Source organism: Xiphophorus hellerii, chromosome 7 (assembly GCF_003331165.1).
Source record: "Xiphophorus hellerii strain 12219 chromosome 7, Xiphophorus_hellerii-4.1, whole genome shotgun sequence".
Classification (NCBI taxonomy): Eukaryota; Metazoa; Chordata; class Actinopteri; order Cyprinodontiformes; family Poeciliidae; genus Xiphophorus; species Xiphophorus hellerii.
Genome location: NC_045678.1, coordinates 27,800,436 through 27,824,498, shown reverse-complemented (window position 1 = coordinate 27,824,498; position 24,063 = coordinate 27,800,436). Strand labels below are relative to the sequence as shown.

The 24,063-nt window shown below is 39.0% G+C and overlaps 1 protein-coding gene across 2 annotated transcripts; it reads right to left on the bottom strand.

Annotated features, from left to right (window-relative positions):
- Positions 1–618: 618 nt before the first annotated feature.
- ccdc141 (coiled-coil domain containing 141) lies at positions 619–22,861 on the bottom strand. Of its 2 annotated transcripts, none has more exons than XM_032568353.1 (23): positions 22,418–22,861; positions 20,885–21,240; positions 18,267–18,389; positions 17,169–17,384; positions 15,864–15,957; positions 15,533–15,666; positions 15,246–15,395; positions 13,375–14,688; positions 13,152–13,271; positions 12,953–13,075; positions 12,589–12,783; positions 11,899–12,072; positions 11,671–11,820; positions 7,936–8,076; positions 7,078–7,266; positions 6,810–6,993; positions 5,667–5,779; positions 5,414–5,575; positions 5,208–5,335; positions 4,590–4,839; positions 3,971–4,287; positions 2,508–3,878; positions 619–1,181 (listed from the first exon to the last, which is right to left on the bottom strand). In XM_032568353.1, exons 2-23 carry the CDS (start codon positions 21,026–21,028, stop codon positions 995–997), a joined length of 5,979 nt encoding a protein of 1,992 aa, XP_032424244.1. In that variant the 5' UTR covers positions 21,029–21,240; positions 22,418–22,861; the 3' UTR covers positions 619–994. The 2 variants fall into 2 exon arrangements, with proteins under 2 accessions (XP_032424244.1, XP_032424245.1); XM_032568354.1 differs by having other exon boundaries at positions 12,589–12,780.
- Positions 22,862–24,063: the final 1,202 nt, after the last annotated feature.

Genomic DNA, 24,063 nt, shown 5'->3' with positions numbered 1-24,063 from the left:
GATCCTAGGAGCTGTCAGACTTCATGGCTCTGATTGGGTCGGGTCTGCAGGGCAAACAGCTCCTAGGTGAGGGATTGGACCAAGAGCAGCCCAAAGACAGCTTAGAACTATAGACAGAAGTCGGGGTTTCCCCCCCACCTGGCTATGGGTTGTTGGTTATTTTAAATGGTGATTCTTCCACACTGGTGACAGTGAAGACAGGCTTGGCTAAAGGTTTATATTTGAGGCATTGAACTGGCTGTGAGGGTTATGAACTAATTGTGCTGTCCTTCAGTTGCCCTTTAGTTTCACATGCTGTAATTTCTGAATTATGATGCCTGCTTGTGCATCTCCGACTTTATGCAACATAATTTTTAACCCCAAAACACAGCAAGCTGCTGATGGACGACCCAGCATCCATTTTGACTTGAACTTAACAGTCTTCCTTAAGGAATGCTACAGGTATTTTGCTAGTAAGTGACATTTCCATGATTTTGTTTGTTTAAACTAGCCTGTTTAAACCAATAAAAAGCCGTGTTTGAGCCAAAAACGTGTCATTTTATTTCTTTCAAGAGCACATTGAAATTTTTTCACAGCTTTTCTTTCTTTTTTCTTTTTTTTAACGTCCCATTTAAACAGTAAAGAATCACCATAGATGTTGGAGATCAGAAGTTTAACTAGAGCTGCTACTTTCTAAAGTTCCTGTGAGAATAAATTGAGTTTGTTTAATTCCATTCCAAGCATATCTAATAACTATAAAATCAAGAGACTGGTCTTTTTTTTTCTCCAAAGTTTGTCGTCATACTCAGTTTAATATTTTAAAGTACTACAAACATTTCAAACCAAATTACAACACACGAAAGCTTGGGTTTACAGTCAGTTTAAAATTATGAAAATGACATGTTTATAGAGGTCAGTTAAGCTAAAATCAGATTGACATACAGCTCAGATTAAACGGATTCAAATATCTGATCCATCCAGCAGAAATAAAAAGGTCAGAGCATAACTGCTTGAGTCAGAGTAAAACCAGGTAGAGCAGCCACAGCAGGACACAGAGAGTCCCAAACCAGGTGTTCCAGTCCTCCATGATGACGTCCAACGCCTCCAGCATCAGCCATTTATTATCAGCACCACTGCTGCTTCCAGTCAACAGCTGTAAGTCCTGATCCTGGTTCTGGTTCTGGTCCTCTTCAAGTTTAAACCTGCAGTGACCATGACAAGAGGTCAGACAGCACAACAAGCAGCTGCTGCCCCGATCACATGTGAGGGAGCGGAGGGTTATCTTCTGTCTGTTACTGTGCGCAAAACAGGCTCACTCTGTGAAAAAGCAAACTGGTGTTTATATTGTTAAGTCTGTGAAAGATAAAGTCATAAACATTAAAAAGATGCAAAATCAGACAATGATTGGCTGCAGCAGTTTCACTAAATTCTATATATGGTGGATTAGGGCCAGTGTGGATAGAAAAAAGTAAATTTATGTCAAAAAAATTTAGAGAAAAAAACAAAACATTTGAGTGTCAGAAGTTGAATATTTTCTAGAAAAAAAACAAGCAAATTTTGAGATTAATCTCAGAAATGTCCTGAACAAGAACTTGTTTTATAAGCTTCATACTTCTATATGTTATCAGGGTTAAGATTGTTTATGCCAATGAACCATTATAATATGCAGATGTTTGTTCTTTAACTAATTAAAAAAGCAGAAAATTAGCAAAAAATGCTCTCGTTTTTATTCACTAAAACTGGTTAAGAAGGAACATATTTAAATTTCTTTTTTGGGGGGGGCGTGGGGGGAGAGGGGTATTTTGATTATTGTACTCAATAACACGACATGAACATCCCATTAAGTCGAACAATAAATCAGACATGGTTGTAATCTGTGGTAAGCACACTTTTGCTAATGCACTAATTGCGGAGTTCATTTTTTGCCTAGCACTCTAGCTAACTTTGAAAATGTTTAGTGCACTTGGCTTCCTCTGAACAAATTTTTCTGAATAAATTAAATACACTTCTGAATAAAGTGCTAAATTGTTTGGCTGTTTTTCAAACCTTAAGTAATTTAGTTTTGGTCGTCGACTGTTATTTTCTGATGTCCTGTGTACTTTGTAACCGAAACCCTACTCTGGTCAAATAGGCAAAATCAGCAACAGAGTTAGCAATAACAACTATAAAACTGAAACCAAATAATTACTTCCTGAAGCTACAGGTAGGTGTACAAAGTTAGTTTATCATGCTAAGGGCAATTTACTATGTTTGACTTTGTGTCAACATGACTGAATTTAGCACTTTAGCATTAGCTTCCGTTCAATATCTAACATTTTAGTATTAGCAGTACTAATGTTTATGATTACTGCTTTATGGTTGGTACAACAAACATTTTAATTAGCGGTGCCTACCACTGGACGTAATAAAAATGGTGATTATGATGTAATTTGTTACCACAGATGAAATTGCTGCTTGTTTTTGAGTGGTGTTATTAATAATCTGATGAAGCTTGAGTGTTACCATGGAGGTGGTTGTAAGCTACCCACCGAGTGAGCCTGGGCTCTGGGTTTCCCATCACCTCCACCTCTAACATCACTGGACAGCCCTCCATGACGGTGGCTTGAGACCAGGGCCTGGTGAACAAGGTAAGGCCAGGTGCAGAGACTTTTCCCAATGGAATAGACTCTGATGAGGGATGAGGAAGACGAGCAGAAGGAAGAGGAGGCCCCTGGATCTGGGGAGTAAGTCTGATCTCCTCCCGGATAGCCATGGGTTGACAAATATCAGGATCCTGGGATGGTGTTAGTACATGAGGTGTAGAATATGGAGATGTGCCATGCAGGTTAGCTTGATCAGGTGAAGGGTGTGTCTGAGGTTCTAGGTGGGGAGGAGCCAGCTGTGCTGAACTGGGACTCATGCTGGAACCATGCACACACTGCTGGGTGTCCTGGAGAGGGAAGACTGTCTGAAGACCCTGCTTGCTGCAGTAGATACTGGTGTTGCTGATGGTTTTAGGCTGTGAAAGGTTTTGGATGAGGTCTTCAGGTGGATCTCTGGGATCTTGGTTTGAAGTTTTGTTGGTCTGTGACCTGCCAAAATGCAATGACCGGTTGAAGATGCTCTGGGTGACTGTTGTGGCTGTACTAATTGCTGTGCTGTCTTTAAGTGTTAAAAGTACATCCTGATCTGGTTCACTTCTGGTATGTGGAAAGGTTGGATCTTGAGATGTTGAACTTTGGGAGTTTGTTGTAGAAGGTTCTAGAAGGTCATTGTCTTGTGGTTGGGTTATGTTTTTATGGAGGATAGGGTCTGTGACACTGAACATGAGAGAGACTGGATCAGAGGAGGGATTGAATGTGCTTTCCTGTGCAGAGTTGCTACAGACCATTGAGTTGGTACAATAATTGCCTGAAAAAGATGACCTGATGTAAATGTTTTGCTGGGAGACTAAACTAGTTCTGCTCTTAGCAAGACTGTCTTGTTGAGGTATGATTCTTGAATTTTCGGCAGACGTAATGTCCTGTTGGGTCTGACTTGTACAATGATGGGATTCAAGTAATTCCCTCTTTTCAGGAAGGGTACTGTTTGTTTTGATGTAACTAGGATGGATGTTTAGAACCTCAGTCTCTCCTTTAGGAATGTTATGATTGTGGAGACTTTTGTCTGAACCATTGAAGGACTGCGGATGAAGGCTCTGACTCAAATCCTGTGTAAGGGTTGTGGATGGACATCTCTGCTTTGGAGAGTTTTTAACTTCAAAGCAGTCTTTGTTGTTGTACCCATGGACTGGGTTGTCCAGAGAGACGTCAGAGGTAGACTCTTTGGTTTTCAGGATGGTGCATGGAGTACTGGTAAAAAGTGTTGTAACAGGAACTGTGGATGGACTTGGGTTAAAGGATCTGGACTCTGACCTGAACCTGTGGTACAACAGAAACATTATCTTTCATCTGGAAGCATTAGTGAAGTAGACCTTTGATCAAAGACCAGAGTGAATGTGGATCAAACAAACCTGGTCCTGCTCTGTAGTCTGACTGTAGGAGCTGGACAACTCTCCATCTGACTTGACTCTTTTTGTTGTGGGACAGAATCAGTTCTAGTTGGTTCTGACTGGGCATAGCAATGGTGGCTGACCTGGCTGATGTGAACGCTATGAGAACTAAGACAGAAACCCTCTTCAACATCTGAATGGAACATGTTGGACTCTGGAGTCTCAGCCAGCGGTGGCAGGGAAATGTCGTCAGGGGACGCACAATCGTACTCATCGTTGGAAAAACAATCCTCGGTCGTCACCTCAGCTTGATGGAGCTCCACATGTGGAGAAGTTTCCTGGGTTAAGAAGAAAACAATTTAATGTTTTATAATATATTTGTCTAGACTGTTTTAAAAATTGGTTAAATGCTCTGGATAAGTAATGCAGAGGTATCGCAATAGAACCACTGTAACGTAACATGACTGTAAATACTGTTGAAGTCTACCTTCAAGCCACAATTACCTTTCTGTCTGAACAAAACTCCGTTATGTGATGCTTTATATTAAATACTTCAAGTTTACCTGCGCGATCAGGAATTTTTGGTGATATATAGCAGAGTATCATCAGCATAGAGGTGAATATTATTGCTGATTCTAACCTGTAGTGAATTTGAGCCACAGAAGCTGGAACCAATGTGTTGTTCCACTCCTTCCATTTCCCTAAGAAACTCTTCCTGGTTATCAGGAAATGATGGACCAATGACGGACTGAGAGGGTGGGGCTTGAGGCTCAGAAGCAGCAGTCTGTGATTGGTTGAGGGCGGCTTGAACCTGCCGCTTGGCATCCACAGGTGAGCAGATGGTGAGGGTAGAAGTGAAGGAGGAGGTGAACTTCTCACTGTGTAACTCTCTGAGGTTAAAGACAATAATGTGAGGCAACAATTTAATAATAATGGTTTTAATCGTTTCAAAGTGATGTTTCAATGATTTCTTTAAATTTCCAGTTTTTATTGATAAGCTGAATATTAGAGATGTGAAACATTTTTATTTTTTATTCCAAAACGTCTTTTTTCAACCAGCCTACCAACACTGACGCAATAAAGCCAATAGAAATTATATTATTATAATATGCAGTTAAATCAGAGGAAACTAATATAATTGGGGTTGGGAACATTCACAAAAAAATGAAATGTTTCATAATAATAATTTGGATTCAAGCCAAAAAGAAGAAAAATTGAGAAAATTATATAATCTACAGCATTATGTGTTCCTACTAACCTGTTTGCTGTTGGTCCGTTTACATCGTCACTCTTCTCTGACGGAGGCTTCCTATTGGCTGCAGCAGCCTCCTTTCTATCGTTCTCTGTGATCAGTTCAGGGGTGTGGCCTGTCTCTTTAAGTTCATGCTGGAAATTAAATCTTTTTTGTCAATAACATCATAAATCACACATTAATTGCCTTATATTTGAGTTATTTATCTTTACCATATCAGCAGCCTCCTGTGTGTGGCGATTATCCTTCTGCTTCATCCTGCTCTTTTCCTTTATCTTCTCCTGCTCTTCTGTCTCTCTCCCTTGTTCGCTCTCTCCTTCCTCCTCTACCTTCTCCTCTTCATCCTTCTGCTGCTGCTGTTTCAGATTCTCCAACTGAATTCAACGTCCATCATGAAGAACAAAAGAAGAAGAAACATTATCGATCGTCAGATCTAAGTGGGATCTTTGAATGGAGTTTGCTCACCTTCAGTTTGGCCTCCAGCTCCATCAGTCCCTCACTCAGCTCTCTGATGGACTCCACCATCTCTGAGTGTTTACTGACCGTCTTCTCTATGTAACGCTGACCCTCCTCCACCCCTGAAACACCAAAAAATATTTAATTTAATTAATTGTATGTTTTTTTAAATTATACATTTTTTAACACAACTATTATGAACAGTGAGTCTGAAATCAATTTCACTGCGGATCTCAAAAAAAGTGTCCAAAAAACTGAAAAACAACCAGTGTTGATGATTATACAGCTTTAACTTTTTAAGAATAAAAACTTCTGTAGAGTTGTAACAAGACAACTATCCTTTCAGTGTAAGTGCAACCTGATAATTAGCTAGCTATCATTTCAAAAATAAAAGTGTATCATATGTACTAATTACATAGCTGCCAGAATAAAATCACCTGTAAGATAATGCGACAAAGTTCAGGTAAACTCAGCTGAATTTTCACAATGAAAGCTGCTTATGAGACAATAGTACTTTCAAAATAAAAGCTTCTGTTTTCTGATTATCAGACTATTATCACTTCTGAATAAAAGCTTCCAAGATAATATGCATAAAAGCTCAATTAGATTCTCACACAGCTATCATTTCAGAGTAAGTGCAGATAATTAAGCAGCTGTTTTATTAAGTAAGATCTTGTGGTATCTGGTAATTAAATAGCTGTCAGAATAAACGGTTCTGTAAGATGAAGATGAGGCAAAAACCTTTCAGTTTTAAAGCTGATTACAAACTACTGTCCTTTCAAAATAAATGCTCTTGCTAGCAGAATATTAGATTAGCTGTTGTTTGTCAGTAGAATAGCAGAGATTAAGTCCTTTCAGAATAAAGGTTCTTTTTAGTTATCAGGCAACTGTCCTTTAACAATAAAAGCTCCAATAAACTCATAACCAGATCAAAAGCTACAGAGACAATATGATTTTTACTTTCGGTATAAAGGCAGGAGTGGGTTTCATAAGAAAAATCCATATAAGCTGTCCTTTCAGAATAAAAGCTGGTTATTATACCACTGTACTTTCTAAATGAAAGTTCTTGCAGAATAGTTATCATTTCTGAGTAAAACATCCAAAGAGATTTTCAGAATAAAAGCCTCTGCCTCAGTAGAGTTTTCCACCCACCGTGCAGCCTGACAGCCAGCTCTGTGATTTGACTGATCCTCTCTTCCTGCTGAGGAACCGTCGGCCAAACAAACTTCTCAAATTGCCGGTACAGAACAGAGACGGCTTCGGTGCTGCGGCACTCCAAGGAAAACTTCCCAACGCGAGCGATGGTGGCGCTCGCCTCCTCGCACCAGAAATGGTACTGTGGACACAGAGCGACATGCAGCTATACACCCACTGATCGATCAGCTCATCAATGAACCCGATTGATTGCGGGCAGTGATACCTCCTCCATGGCCTGCTGCAGCTTGCATGTCATGTCCAGGGTTTTCTGGTGCTCACAGATGTTTCTCTCTAACTGTCCCATCTGCCTCTGCAGCTCGTTGATGGCGTCCTCCAACTGCCGGGCCATGCCTGTGTTTTTGGCCTCCGATCCCAGCCGGGCCGTCACACCGTGAACGCGCTTCCTGAGCCCCTGCAGGACCAGATGGACCACATTTGGTCAACCCAATATAACATCGACCACCAAGACGAAACGCTAAAGGAATAAAAACCAGTACAGACAGAGTTTCTGAAAGTTTCACTTTAATTTCAGGCTCAAATTTCAGGCCAAACCATCAGAGAGGATCCTGAAATGCTTGAATTTAAAGCAGACTATACATATACTCTTTGATACTTGTTTACTAACAATAAGAAAACTTCCTAATTTGATTTTACTCAAGGGCGGCCAGTTTTTCTGTAATCTGCTAATAGCTAAGCTAATTTTTGTATACTGTAGTGTTTTGGTTTTTTTGCTAGCTTTGGAAACATTTAGCATACTTAGCTTCCACTAAATACATTTTTCCAGATAAATTTTAAAGCATTCATTTACTTGGCTGTTTTGTGAGCTTTTAGTTGAATAAAGTTCAATATCTGTGCTGTTATGGTGATCGACTGTTAAGCATTGTTCAAGAAGTTGGATTTTACAGAAATAAAGTTCCTAACGGGTGGAGGGGTCACAGGTCTACAGTTCTGCTGTTTCAATTGTTTGGCTCCTCTGGTAATACATCTTGAAAATCAGTAATTCATTGAGCTTTGTTTAGAAGCGATGATTGGACCAGGTGGGTTATATCAGGGTTAATTATCAGGTAAAACTCTGATGTACCTGCAGCTTCTCCAGGTAAACCTCCATCTGCTGCAGCTGGTTCCAGACTGCCTTCAAGTTCCTCGTTCGGTCGTTTCTCTTCAAGTAGTTGAACTTTGTGTTGCTGAAACGTTTCTTCAGCTCCTTGAAGGACTCACGAAGCTAAAAGTTAAAACAACAGAATGTCAGAACAGAAGGTTGTGCTGAAATCTCACCGTAAAAGACGTGACGATTCTCAACAGTAACCTGACAACATGGATTAAGATATTAAGAAGGGACTTAATTTAGCACATTTTTTGTACCTCCATTTGAGGCTCAACTGCTTCTAAAAACAGCCAACTAACTTAAAAAAACACCCAGAAGTTTTAGTTTTTTAGTCTCTGGAAAATGAGTTGTTTCAAAAACGTCAGGAATGCGACATTACAAATCAGCAAGCACCGCCCCTCACCCAGCAACCCCAGCTGAGCTCCTGCACATTTGGTTAGCTGGTTTTACCGCTGCTTGCGCTGCACAATGACTGCTGGAAAAGACAAGTGCTTTGCTGTTGACTTACCATTCAGAAATGGATTTATCTGGAAAGCAGTTTTGTTGGTTGTGCAGGAAGCTCCACTTCTACTATTCAAAGATATACAAACTGAACAGTCTAAAATCTCATTGTCTAAGAATAATTTTGTGTATAAATGTAATGAAGATGATTTGTATAAACCATAGACCTAATCTAACCTGTTCAAAGAAGCATAATAAGTCACCTTTAATATTCAGATTCATAATGATGTTGTGTTTGTATGTGTTTTATAAAAGATAAAGGTCATCTTCTGTGCTGCTTAAGTCAAGGTTTCAGTTACAGGAGGTGATTTGTCCATAAAGGCGACAGCTGCTTTGAGCTCACAGGAGTAAAGTTACACCAAACAACAGTTCCTCTAAGGCACTATCTGCTCTATAAATAGATGATAAACACTGTTGTTAGTGCTGAAGCTCAAAGAAGAACAGTCGCTTTCACTTAGAACGAAAATGTCCAACAGGGTTGATGAATGCCAGTTAAGAAGTTAACTGTTCGGTTGGGAAATCCACTGCATCCAATAGGGATGGGTGATATTTTATCATAGTATTTTGTGGTATTAGGGTTATAATGAAAAGTGACAATAAAATGCATTTAATACTTCTTTAAAGTCTTTTTTCAAAACTTCCCGTCTGTTAAGTCACAACTGACATGCACCTCTACCTAGTAACCAAAGCTGAGATCCAGCAAGTTTGGTCAGTTGGTTTACCGCTGTATTTGCTGTATAATGGCTGCTTGAAAAGACAAGTTTTTTACTTTTCAAAGATGTACGGTTCTATAATTGCACATGTGTTTGCAACCATATGAGTGTCAATGCTGAGTTGGGGGGCATTGACCCCCAACTCAGCCATCTGCTCACCTGTGGATGCCAATAAGCAGCAACTTATTTGGATTTAAAGTGACAGATTATATTTTATCTGTTTTATGGCGTCTAAGAATGATTTTGTGCAAAAGAAATGTAATGAACATGATTTGTGTAGACCTGACCTGTTCGGAAACCTCTTATCGCTTTTCAAGACTTTGATACTAAGTGAAATAAAACCCGTTTCTGCTAAGTGTTAAGTTTTGGTGTTGTAGACCGTTCCCCTTGACAACTCAGAAATGATCAATATACCTAATGGAGAAACTGTTGGTGATTGTAGGTTATACAGAGTTCTCCTCTTCATTCAGTAGAATCAGGGAGTTATGTGGTTTGTTTCTGCAGCTCCAGCCACTTTGGTCTTTGATGGGATTATTTTTGGAGCAGAGAAACATTTCTGTCTCGGCTGGGAGGAGCGGAGGTGTCCAGTGTCTGATCTGTCAGCTGACGACAGCTGAGAGAGACGGAGCCGACCGTCAGCGGAACTGAACCAGCGGCTGGACGGGTCACAGCGACAGAAGGGGGAGAAGGGAGGCTGGGGAAACCCAGGATGAGACAGAGGAAGGAGCTCCAATGGAACAAGAAACAGGAGAATGTAGCTAGGCGATTAGCAAATTTCTGAAGATTTAATTTTGGGTTTACATGGTTCACTGTGATGCCAAATTAAAACTGGAAAAATAAATATGAGTTTATTTCATGGCATACTTTTCAGATTTTATCTATGAAATAATTTGAAAACTGTGTTACAGAGATAGTCATCACAACATGTTCATACTGGTCAGGATTAGCGACCATTTAATTCCCAAACACAGATTTAATATGTGTGTTTGTGATAGCCAACATGTTGCACCAAGTGCATGATGGGAAATGCCTGTCATCTGGCTGACTGTATTTAGGGAGTCTCTCCTGTTACTGCACTGACCCAGTATCACCAGTAAACCATCAAACTGAGTGGGATCCATCTACTGGTGAACATGTGTAAAAACCTTTGAACTTTTTATTTGCAGTTGAATAATAAAACTAAAAAGAAAAAACAACAAACAACTTGGTTGATAATTCTAATTTTTGTAGCTTCATTTCTATGTCTAGGAACCATGAACTGGTTTGCCACCTAAAAGTTTCCATGGGGTATAAATAGGATGAGACACTGAGGCACCAGTTCTCTGGGCCACTGAACTGGATGGTGACCCAAGTTTATTGTTTCACTTTGTTCAGTGAGGAGGACTGTTCAGAAGACTGGCTCTAGGTCACTATGACAACCACTGATCAATATTGGGAAAACATGGGATTTTAATTGTTTAGACAGATAAGAGTAAGACTGAGATTTAAGGTAATAATATTTCAGGTGGGTTTAAATTTGGTAGAGTATCTGTGATGCTGTGGGCCTGTTTGTCTTGCAAAAGCATGAGCTCTCTAAAATATCAGGACATTTATAATACAAAAAACAACAACAAAAAAACGGAATATGATCAATTAAATATTCATTTATTTTGAGGGTTTTTAATGTGCACCCAACACTGTATAATTTCTTTCCTATCATACAGATATTTCCTATAATCTTTAAACAATGGTTGTTTTGTGCACCAGATTTGCTTCACAGAAATGTGTTTAACTCTGATTTATGATTCAGACAGGACAAGGCTCCCAAACTCAACTAAACACAGCAATAAACCAACACGTATCAGGAAACTTAGCAAAAAATATTCACATAGATGCAAAATGTTGTAATTTTTTTGTTGAAAGGCTAATAAATTCACAAGAAATCCCAAAGATTACACAGTTTGACAGAGATTATTTAAATCTGCAGGAAAATCCTGAAGTCTGCCACCTTAATTTCAAGTGAACCTATAGCAGCTGAAGAATTAATATTATAGTTTAAGATAGTTTAAAGCTTCACCACTTTATAGAAACAACTGATGAAAAAATTCATTGGGAAAATAAATTATGATACAGTGAAAACAGTTCTTATGGACGTAATAAATTCCTGAACTGAAATGTTTTTGAGTAATTATAAGATGATAATAAATATTAACACAGCAAAGTTTATGATCAGTAGAAGTCAGATTTGAAATGTGAGAGCATGAAGGCCGACAGCAGCGCCCTCTGCTGGTCTCTTTGCTGATTGACAACTTGTTAAAAGCTCTCATAAGTTCACAATTTGGATCTCAAGAGTTGAAGCTCCAAAAATAACCAAAGAATAAATTTCTTCTGACCAGATTTAGAAAATAGGTGGATGGTTAGAAACATTCTGACTGATCTCAGATTAAAATGTTTGATTTCTGTAGTATAGTTTTGTTTTATGTACTGTTGCTCGGCCTGCTCTGACTTGAAACCTCACCTGGGTGATGTCTTCATGCAGGAGGTGAGTCAGCTGCCCCCTTCGGAGCTCCTCCTCACATTGAGCTGCTTTGTTCAGCCAGGACACACAAAGAGAGTCCAGAGACCCCAAACGGATCTCCAGCTGGTCCACCTGGAAACCAGCCCAGTTCTGAAACACCAAAAGAGCATCACTGATTAAAGTTTTCATCATGTGATTCAGTAAAAACAGCAAACTATTCATTCATACGCTTTGTGAAACTGCAGTACAGATGTCCGTCTTCATAGTCGAGGTGGTTCTAAGGAGGTTCTGGATCTGCTGCTGGGCCTCCTGTAAGTGACTCAGCTCTTCTTCTTTGGGCCCATGTACACCAGTGCAATCAGTTAAAGGACTGGGAGGTTCTGACTGAAGCAGCAGCTCCAGCTGGACACAGAAAAATCAACATTAAAATTAGGCACAGCTCTCTGGAGTTTGTTAAACAGAGCTGAGTTTTAAGTTTTGGAGTTCATCACATTTCACTGAGCAGTAGCTCCTACAATGAGCTCAGGAGATGTGCAGTTCCACCAGGTTTTGGCTAATTCTTGTTGGCTAATCTGAAGGCGGAAGCTTGGAAACTGCAGCTCAGAGGAGGACCAACACCTCAGCTCCTTCAGACTGGCCAACAAAAATGAGCAAATACCTGGTCCACGCAAGTTCACATCTGAATGGTTGCCATGGTAATCACGGGATTTCTCAAACATGCATGAAAGAATCAGGGCAACACTCAGGTATGTTTTTAATGAAGAAATAACATGCTGTAAAGATAGAAAAATCAATTTTATATAATATTGCCCCTTTAAATAAACATTTCTGACTCCATGTTATTATTTTTTATTCAATCTTTGTTAAGAAGGGACTTTTTAAGATCCCGCAGGATGACGACACTACTTCTCTTCTCACCTGTTTGGCTATGAGATGGAAGCTGCTGCTCTGGTTCAGGATTGACTCGCCTTGCTGTATTTTGTCCTTCACTGCTTGCTGTAGCTTCAGCAGCTCTGAGAGATCCTCCTCCATCACTGCTCCTCCCTGGCGGGCCTGGACTCCGCTCAGGTTCTCCCAGCTCCTCACTGTATTTTCCACCTCAACATCCAGCTGCTGGGGAGAAAACGCCTCACAGCATCAGTCAGTCTCTAAATGTCCCAAAGATCTTTGGGTTCATCTGGTTCCAGTTTTAAGAAACAACTCACAGATGTTTAGATTCTGGTGTCAGATACACTCTCATTTGGGCTGCAGTTACCATTAAATATATGTACTGTGTTCTTACCCTGAAATGTGGTTCTGCCTGTCTGAATTGCTCCAGCAGCCTGTTGGTCTGCAGCTCTGAACCCAGATCCATGCTGGTACAGGAGTCCAGCAGTTCTGAGACACAGTTCAGGTCCTGCCGGGTCTGAAACAGAAGGTTCTGATTTCAGAACCAGGGAGAACGTTCTCTGATCCACCCTCTAACAGACAGAGCTCCATACCTTCACCAGTCTCTCCTGGTATCCACTCCTGAACTCCTCCTGTTGCTGCCGTGCCTCCATCTGTTGTTGCTCACCGAGTCGGTTCTTTACTGAGGCCGGGTCCGACCCAGATCCAGAGATCTGGAAAGTGCAGAAATGTATTTTTCAGTGTATTTCCAGTTTCAGGGCTGGAATAATTAAACCGAATCTGGTTCTGATGGATCTACCTGAACCAGGGACTCACCTCTGGTGTTTTGGTCACTTCTGATTCTGATCCGGGTTTAGCATCCGATCCGAATCTTAGCAACTTGTCTGACCTGGATTTGAATTTAGTTTCCACCATTTTGGATTCCTGGCTCTGTTTCCCAGTCTTCTCAGATCCAGATAGATGATTTAGATCCTCCCCCTGCTGTGATCTGGTCTGATTCTTCAGGTCCAACTTGGATCCAATTTGGAGGTCGGTGATCTCAGCTGAACTGGATTCAGGTTTCTCTGATCCAGATCCACGTTGCTGTATTGATGCAGACTTCAGAGGCGCCTTCTCTGATCCGGTTTCAGGGATGCTTTCTGAATTACATCTGAGCCCAAAGGTTCTGATCCCCTTTGGACCGGATCCAGTGGATCTGGGTTTTCCATCACACCCAGATGTGTGCTGTTGTTCTTCTGATCTAGATCTGGTTTTGAGAACAGATCTGGGACCAGATATAAGTAACTCTGATTTAAGTTGGTTCTTTGGTTCTGATCTGAACCCAATTTGAGAGTCTCTAGAGTTTTGTGACTCCGGTTCTGTTTTTAGGTCAGGTTGTTGGTCTGAACTCTCAGCAGAACTGGATTCAAACGGCAGGTTTCTGGTCTGTTCTGATCTATTTTCGGTGTACGCCGTTCTATTTTCAGTGATTTCTCCACATCTGGATCCTGGCTTCACATCAGGTTCACATATGTACAACTCATCTAATCTAAACTTGGTTTTGAGAACGGTTGTAAAACTGAACTGTGGGTTTCTGGTCTCCTTTGTTTTGGACTCCAGCTGCTGTTTGTTGGTCTTTTCTGTTCCAGATTGAAGCTTTAGATCATTGTCCTGCTGTGATCCAGGTCCTAGTTCTTCTGATCTGGGCTTTAGGTCTGATCTGGAATCAGATTGTGACCCAGATTCTGTCTTCAGTTTTGTGCTCTCAGATGAACTGGATTCAGACTGCAGGGTTCTGGTCGTCTCTGATCTGGTTTCAGTGGTTCCTCCTGATCTGAACTCTGATCTGGATCCACGCATGTGTTTGATTTTATCTAATCCGGACCCAGATTTCAGATCTCTGAAATGATTTAATCTAGACTTGGAGTTCGGGTTGAACCAGGAATCTGGTTTTACATCTGGTTCTTGTCCAGACTCTTGTAATCTGGATTCCAGCTTTACATCTTCTGGTTCTTCTGTCTGCTCTACAAGGTTTTGTTCTGAGGAAGATTTAATCTGGAAATCTGACCTGGATCCTGATTTCAACCCCAGATCTTTGGTTTGGTCTGATGTCGATCCGAACTGCAGGTTCTGGTTCAGTAGACTCTGGTTCTGTGGTAAAATAATAATAAAATAATAATAAAAACTGATCAGAACGGTTGTGGGGAGCATAAGGAAGAGTTGCTGATTCACTGGGAAAGATGCAACAAACGGTGGATTGTTGGGTCATTTATCCGTGAAAGCAGATCTGCATCAGTGAAATCAAAGATTTAGGCTGTTTTCACACCTGATAATCTGGTAAATTCAGTTCTAAAGAAGAACCTTTAGTGGAACAGAATGCCCTGTGCTATAGTCTGCTTCCTGCTTTTGGAGCGGTGTGCCTGGTGTTCATATACGCATTCAAACTGCACCAGAGTTCACTTCAACCAAACCGAGACAGAGGTTTTTAGGTGGACCAGAGTTTGCTTTTTTGGTCTGAATCAGAGTTTGATTAAAGCAGACTAAACAGGGCTGGTGTGAAATTATTGAACATTTCTTCTTTTTCTTGCAGTTTTTCACAGGTTGAAATTTGAATTCTGCATAAATCAGCTGGCAGAACATCAAAAGGAAGTGAACTGATTTATAATGGTCAATAAAAACAAAAGTGATGATCTAATATCAAGACTTGCTTTTGTTTTGGACTCTTCCCTCATGTTGAGAACCACTTCTGCCTGCTGCAGCTGTAGTCTGAAAGCCTGGTCAGCCCTCCGCCTTCGGTCCTGCAGGTCCTCCACCAGCTGCTCCAGCCTCAGCACCGGGCCTCTGCTGTACTGGGAACTCTGGGAAGAAGCATCAACATCAGTGATCTCAAACAGCAAACTGAGAAAACAGCTGATTCATTCTGTTTCTAGTTGGCTGATAAATGACAACAAGGTGCTCAAAAGACGTCCTGGAAACAGCACTGTTGAACTCTGACCTCCTCAACATCGTCTTCATCACCCTGCAGTACCATTCCTCTCCTCTGGAGGGCCTCAGTCCTCTGCAGCTGTCTGAGTGTTTGCAGGAGGATGCTGCTGCTTGTTAAAACCTGCAGCGACTTTCCCAGAAGATCTACAGGTCAACATAGAAAATTATTATCATCTCTGTCAAAAATAAACCAGATTAATCTGTTAAAACACCTAAATTTGCTTTGCTAGACATTTATCAACACTTGTAGCTACAAAAACATCAAATTAGATGTCAGAAATAATACTTAATTGAGTTATGTTTTCAGATTATAGAAGTAAAACTAACATGAGCTCTGATACCTTTCCTCATGAAGTCATAGGAAACCCGAACCTCATTCAGTTTGTCTTCATTTTTAACCTGGAGATTCTCTAATCTGTCAATGCCAATGGCAAACTGCAGGCAGAGAGAAGCACACGAGTCAGACAGACATAAACCTTGTTATTCATATTTTGGTTTATTTTCTGAATGAATATCAAATCAATCTTCAATTAGATGGAGAGAAAGGGGACTGAGAATTGAGACTTAAAAGAAAAGGGTGTAAAAATAATGCACCGACAGAATAGAAACTGTCAGCAGAAAGATAATTAGCTTTTCTGTGAATTAATCCAACAAAAAAACAGTGGAAATAAAGAAAAATATTTGTTTTTGTAATGTTATTAAACATTTTAAATCTGTTAGCTTCTCTGGTTTTTCTTAATGCACAGAGAGATATTAGTGATGAATCATTTTCCCCATAATTGCCGTAATTATCTGGAAAATAATTACATCAACGATGCTTATTCTCATCCATGTCAGCGATGTCTGTCCTGGAAGAAGTGATCAGAACATTGAGTTTGGATGTGATAATAAAATCCTAAAAAATAATATTACTTTCAAATGCCTCAATTTTCATGTTTCATTTAATCTCTCAAACAATGCTCATGGAAAATAAATCACTATATAATGTGACATATAAGCAATAAAAAGAAAAAATGCTTTCATTAGCTTTAGCTTTTTAAATTCAGCTGCATGTTTTTACAGTTTAAACCAGTTTAAATGCAACACATGTTGACCTTAGTGAGCAGCAGAACAGTAAAACGATCTAATCTCCAGGATTATTCCAGCTGTCCAGGCTTTCCTGATTATCTGTGGCTGCAAAATGTTTCAGACAGCAACAGGTGTTTCTGGTGAAAAGGTGTGCAGCCAGCCAATGAATGCTGTCCAGAACCAAAACCGGTTCAGGACGGAGGAATGTGTGACTGAACCAAACAACCTTCAGCCCTGCTGAGGAAGGTGACGGTATTCTGATCAGCTGGAAAAGTTTCCACCCCCTCAAAGACTTCTTCTGTTTCTGTGAGGAATTCTCTCTCACTAAACTGAAAGATACGAGTAAAAATAAAATGCAATTTTCATATAATTATTTCATTAAGCGAAAAAGAAAAGAAGATACGTAAACTAAATTAAAGAAAAAGCTGCAGTTGAAAACATTAAAGATAACTCTCTGTTCTTATTTTCTAACATTATTCCTGAGGTCTAAGGGAGCATATCTTAATGTTTGCAGCACATTGTGAGCCCTGTTTTGTTTTTTTTAGCTCCTGTCTCTTTAAGACCCTCCTCGTCCTCACCTCCATCACTCGGCAGAAGAAATCTGAAGCCTGCTTCAGGACGTCCAGACGTCTCTCCAGCAGTTGGAGGAGCAGCGACCATCCCTCCCTCAGAGACGCCTTCATCGCCTCGGTCAACTCCTCCTCTTCCTCCTGTTTCCTCCTTCCATCCCTCCTCATCCTCAGTTTCTCCTGGTGTTTCTTTTCTATCACAACCAACACTTCAGGCTCATGTTTCTGCAATAACATATTTACATATTAATATATAGTAGGGGATGCTAACAAATAATTGTTGATTAATGGTCTACTATATTAAAATGTGTCCTAATCTTTTAATAACATCCGTTTTTAGATTTTAATGCTGTAGTTTGGCCGCCATCCAGCAGAGGGCGTCATCCTGGTCATCCTTAAGCGGAACCGTTCTTACAAAGAAATAAAGATGGCGGCCACACTAGAACGGCAGAGACAGGTGTGCGTTTAAAATGCACTTAATACGGTTGATTCAAAACTTACTGATGTGATCAAAAGGTGAGGATGGTGTGATGAAAAATAAGCAGAGAGAATAATAGATAGAAATTGTAACAACATGATGCTGAAGCACGGTTGATGTTAAGGCCTGTCGTGAGTTAATGCACTTCATGGAGCGAAGTTTTAACATTCATTTAAGAGCAATAGATGGTACTTCTGTATTAATATCTCTCTGTTTATGGAAATTAAAGTCTTTCTCGTATTTAATTCTTTTTATGTTTCATTTTTCTACTTTCTACGTTCCTATTTTAATTTACTTTATATATATTTTTAAGATTAATAAGGAGAGAAAACTACTACTTTCTGTTTATTCAGTCAGTATCTAGGACAACTGATAAAAAATATTAACATTAACTATGTGCTTTTTTAAAATTCAGTATATTATGAGAAAATTTTGCCCTTTGTGTAAAATGGTCAGCACCCTCTTGAACCAAGAGAAAATTCAGGTTTTTAAGAAATGGCCATTTATCAATTGATCGTTAGTCGAAGGATAAGATCAATCAACTTTAGATTAACTTATTAATCCATAACTTTTATCCCCAATAGATTGGCAGAGTGCCTTGATCAGAGTGTGCTTGAGTCCTTGTGGACCTGGAGTTTCTCCAGCAGCTGCTGCTGCTCCTGGATCAGGATGTGGTTTTCGTCCCGGTCCGATCCGATCTCACAGAGTCCTGGCTGGAACTGGACCAGCTGGAGGTGGATCAGAGAGCCGCTCTGCAAACACAAACCAGAGACATTTTATTCATGACTAGTGTCAACTTCTTCTTTAGCTTAATAGTGACTGGCCTAATAAAATCCCAAAAAATAAAGAACAACCAAACAAAAGACATGATGTCATCCGATCCAAATGAGAAACAAAAAAAATGTTTTCAATGTTTTTTCTTCATGTCAAATTAAAAGTTAAGAATTTATTAATTAATCTACAAGTTTCATTTTATCTTGAAAATGCTTAGTAAGTTATTCCATGTTGACATACTGTTTATCTGTGGTTTGACTGTAAAGTTTTTGATTTAAAAAAAAGAAAATCAGGAAAAACTCTATCCTGCTTCTCTTTAAATCTCTGTCTGACCTTACGGTTAGAAACCCAGGCAGAGAGAAGTTGGAGTAGGGGATATGATCCTCGAGAATGATGGGATAGAGTTGGTTTTAACTTCCTTTTTCTGTCTCTGCACCCATGAACCCTTCTTTTCAACTCTTCTGGGATTTGGGGTCATAGTTCAAATATATTTGAACTTACGAGATGATAATTGGCTGCTTGTTGTGCTACAAATCATAACAGCTGTCCGAAAGTTTAAAAGTAAGAGCAAAAAAACCTTCCAGCTAAACAGAACCAGTGGGAATCCAAACATGCATCCACTCAACTAACCAGTGGTGATCCCAAGGGGGGGCCAAGGGAGCCAAGGCCCCCTCTTGAAAAGTGCTTGTGCCCCCCAAAGAATCATGTTCATTTTATAGAAAGACATACAGAGTTATCTTATTAACTGAAGAAATAAATGTAAAACACAATAAATAAACAAATAATACAATTACATAATTTTAAAAAATGTGTAGCTGTGGGCCCTTAAATTTTTTTTAGAAATGAATAAAAGTCTAGATATAGGACAAATCAGAACCGAGAGCTACTCCAACATGCTTCCATTGTGAACAGAGAACAAGAAATTGGATCTTCTTGCTGCGAGGCAACAGAAATATTTAATGTATGGATCAGAAATTAGTATCAATTTGAAGCTTTATCTGCTGTGAATCAGACATGCTGCGGTCTGACTCTGAATCTCTCCACGAGTGTTTGTGTTGGAGCATTCCTCCCTTGATACGGTATCTCTGGCATGTTGTCCAAAAAAAGACATGGAGATGGTGATAACACACACACACACGCACACACACCCACACACACACAGCTGACCTGGAGCTAAAACAGGAAGTGGCACGTGGAGCAACAGTTTTGGTCTACATGACCTCCACAGGGACCCAGAGAAAACAACCTTTCAGCTAATGGCTTTAATGTCAGAAACTCATTTTTAATTGTTTAAAATGTTATAACCTAAAACATCTAATCAGTTAACAGATTTTAAAGTTTAAACTCCCCACTAAAAGAAGTTTCAGTTCTCAGTAAATTAATATATTCTGTCAGCTAAAGACTTTATTTAATGCTTTGTCAGATAAAATGTCTTAATGTTTAAACAAACCATCAGAAACGGTTTTATAACATTTCATTTAAAGCAAAACTGAAGGCGTTTTGCTTTAATTTTCTGAACTCTGTTCTAAAATTGTCTATTGGCAAATATATTTTTAATGATCTAAATTCACAGCCTGACAGCCAACAGATTTTAACATTTAAAACTGTGTGTCAGCCAGATGCTTTATTTAACTCGGATCTAAAAACACATTACAAGCTGACAGATTTAAGGTAGACTGGTTTGTCAGCTAATAGTTTAATTTTATAAAAATAACCAAACTAAATGAGGCTTTCAGGAAACGTGCTTATAGTTTGTACCAAGAGGCTTATGGTCATTCAGTTAATGAGTTTTACATTTTAAAGCTTGAGTGACTTTTCGGACAACACTTTTAATATTTAGAAATCAAAATGAAAACTGTGTTTAATTTCATGGCTTTTACATTACACACCAAGAATCTTCAAGTTTTTCTTCTTCCCTTTTTTATATTTTAATGCTAGAGTTATAGTCAGTCAGTTTATAACCGAATTCACAAAGAGAAACATGTAATATTGATCAATTACACACAGATTGTTTTCAAGCCTGTCAACTAATTATGATTATTTTCCACTTAAAGCTACTGAAAATAATAAAATAACTTTTTAAAACAGAAATGTGGCCTTAATGAAATGTAAGAACTGTTGAAGGTTATTTTAATCTGACAAACAACAAATATTATTTATTGAGTATGACTCAATACTGTGGAGTTTATAATCATAGTTTATGAATTTGTGTTTTAAAAGCTGATTTTTTAAAATTTAAAGTATGTTACTTTACAGTCTGTTTATATGTTTAAAACTTTAAACTCATATTAAACCTAAACTAAGAAAGTAAATGATAAGTAACACACCCTCAGATGTAATTTGTCCAAATATTTAGATTTTGGAAACATTATATGAAGGTTTTTCTCCCTGATTTGTTGTATTTTTACTCATCCGTCTCTACATATAAATTAAAGGACAGCAATTGGACCGTGAATGTCTGTATTTCTGTTACCTGGAGGACAGAAGCAACAATCTGGGTCCGGCCGGCCTGGATGGCGATGGAGCTCAGAGTCGTGAAGGACACTTTGCTGCTGCTGTCCTCTTGTCTCTGACATCCACATGTCTCTTCAGTTTCTTCTGTCTCCCCAGTCCTCATGAGGAAACACTGAAAAAAGTCTGTTACTGGTTGACGAGTATAAAAATATTCTTCTTTTTCTCCTTGGATTCCTGTTAGTTTGTACTTCGAATGTCCATCCTGCGTTTCTTGTTTTTGCTCCAATATTTACAGTTTGCAGTTGAAGTCAGACTAAACCAGAACCAGTATCCCAGTATCTCCAGTTCTTGGTGGTTGTTGTTTATTTTGAACTCCTACAGAAAAAAACACACAAGAAGAATTTTAAAGAGTAAAAGTTGCTCTGATTTTGTGGAAAATTGTAGTGACTTTCTCTTTTAATAATAATAATAACACATTTTATTTATGTAATGCTTTTTCTAAGAATTCAAACACTTTACAGGAATCAAGCAAAATCACAAATAGATCATTTAAATATATCAAACAAAATCATAAAAGGGAAAAAAACATGTAAATGTGATGACATAAGTTCCCTTTTTTGTTTTATCTTCAGATTTAATAACCTGACAAACCAAAACGTCAGAATAAGCTCCAAATTTCACAAGCATCACATCATATCACAAACCTGTGGGAACACCAACTAAAATAAAAGTAAATCTTACATCAGAAAGAATATGGAACTTTCTAACAGACCAAAATCAACCCAGCTGATACAGAAAAAAGAAATAATGATTTCCAATATTTTCAAACATAGCAAAATCTGATGAAAGCATACAGCTAACGAGAGACACTATACACTTACCAACAGAAGAAGCAATGAAATATGTGGAAAATTTAGAGCAGAAAAACAGTGTCAGGTCGAGAGGTTTTAAGCTATTTAACCTGTTTTGGTTCCATTAGCATTCCTATCTGCACAGATATTCCTCTGGTAAAAGTCAAACAGAACGAGATCAGTCACAGGATTTCTGCAAGATCTCAAAAAGTTATAAAATCTTCAGTTTTAGTCTTAAATACAATCAGACGTTCATCTTCAGACAAGCTTTTTCTAGTTTGTTGACATGCTAGCTGGACTGAGCTACTCTGGCCAGGTGTCCAGCATCAGTTACCATGGCGACAGAGCTCAGAGGAAGTAAAGCAGCATCCTGTTGGATCTGAAGTCGCCGCTCTAATAACAATAACGCAATAAAATCAGGTTTTCTGAGAAAATATTAACGACATAAAATAAAAACTGATTATTATTTAGCAACATTTATCCTAATCTCACTTTAACCTATGTTTGTTTAGCAATAGTAACCCCACAGATCTTCTTTATAGGCCTGCAGCTGGTGTCATTTATTACGTGTAAACCGAGATTCCAGTTAATTATCACTAAGATCCGCTTACAGCTGGTGGAGCCGCTACTGAACGCAACAAACCCCAAACTTTAAACAGTCCAAGGCCTGAAACCTACGCAGAACACATGGAACACGGTACCTGAGGCTCGGTGCTGACGGTCCAAATGCTTTCTGGCTGAAAGTGGAACCGGAGCGGTGCGAGGGGAAGCATGGCTGGAACAGCGAGGAGGGGCGGCGGAGGTAAAAATAGACGAGGATTATCAGCGAGCTGAGTGACAGAGAGACATCTGCCTTCCATAAACAAACACTGCGCTGTCTGACACACACACACACCCACACACAGAAAACACACTGTAAACACATCAACGCACAATGAAGACATGAGGAAGCAGAACCGAACTCTACGGACCTGTAATAGGGTCACGAAGAGAAATATAATAGCAATACTGACTTTTTAAAATAAGAATTCCACGGCTGCATATCAGGACCATTTTGGATAGAAAAAAAATAGGACTGAATTTCCGTTAAAAAAACTCTGAAATTTTCCAGAAAAAACAAGGACATTTCTGAGCTCCAAGGGGTGAAAATTTGCAAGAAAAAAACTCAGAGATTTTATTATTAATCCAAGAAATTTTCTAGAGAAAACACAGACATTTATGAATTTGAAATATCAACAATTTGCTAGGAAAAACTAAAAGTTTGAAATTAATCTGTTATTTTCTATCACAAAAACTTGGAAATTTCTGAGTTACTAAAGTAAAAAAAATTCTGAGTTCCAACTCAAAACATTTGACTTTTGAAACTCAGAAATCTTTTTTGGCAGAAATATACCTTTAAAAAATCTGTAATAGGCATATTGCAATGATGTAAAATTCTGATCCATTCTGATTTTAATCTCAGACTCAAATTTGTTTAAATTGTTTACGCACCAAATCTAGTAAATCTACCAAAACAAATTTGAGCCTGGATTTCAGAGGAGTTAAAGTGCAGGTTCACAAATTATATAAAACAGAAATAAACTGTCAGCTGATGATTTTCATGTGGTAACAACATAATTGTGATAAACCTAAGAACGGCTTTTTAAAATCAGAATTCTGAGATAAAAAGTCAGAATTCTTTTTGTTTTTTGGCCCCAGCGCTCTTCCGTAGGACTTTGTGTCTAAACCAGCAGACATGAACCAGCTGCAGCTGCGAGCAGAGAGAAGCAGGAGGTCAGGCTCTGCTCTCAGGTGGTGCTTCTCTTTTCACTAGGATGATTCATGAAGCAGGAAACTGGAAACAAAACAGAAATGTTCCATGTTGTTGGGACGGGGACAGATGTTTGCAGCTGCAGACAAAAAACAGGTTTGTATCAAATGTTTGGGTCTGTGCTGCAGAGGAAGCTGCAGTTTGAGATTATTCAGTCATCCATGGTCACAGTCAGCTGATAAAACAGATTGTAAAGCAATAAAAAAAAAAACACAAATAAGAAACCCACTATTAGGTCAGAATATTATAAATTATCACATGTAAATTAAAGATGTGCACAAAACTGTTGATATAATTTAGGAAAAGCAAAATATTGGTTTTGGGTTTTAGGACAACAGAATAATATTTAATTAAAGCTGGACAAACATGATGATGGGATCCTGAACTTAGCTTTTTTTGTTGAGTATGAGTAACTGAATCAGAACATTGAGCCGGTCCGGACCCGTCAGTGGTCACCAAGAATGGACTGCAGACTTCCTGAATGAGCTGAAAGTTTGAGTTCAAACCTGAATTTGATGCATTCACTTACTAACACAA

Coding starts and splice junctions, on each gene's coding strand:
- ccdc141 (XM_032568353.1), bottom strand. CDS start 21,028: ATGAGGACTGGGGAGACAGAAGAAACTGAAGAGACATGTGGATGTCAG. Junction 15,667..15,863: donor CTATGACTTCATGAGGAAAG/GTATCAGAGCTC, acceptor GTTGACCTGTAG/ATCTTCTGGGAAAGTCGCTG. Junction 5,576..5,666: donor AGCTGGAGGCCAAACTGAAG/GTGAGCAAACTC, acceptor CGTTGAATTCAG/TTGGAGAATCTGAAACAGCA.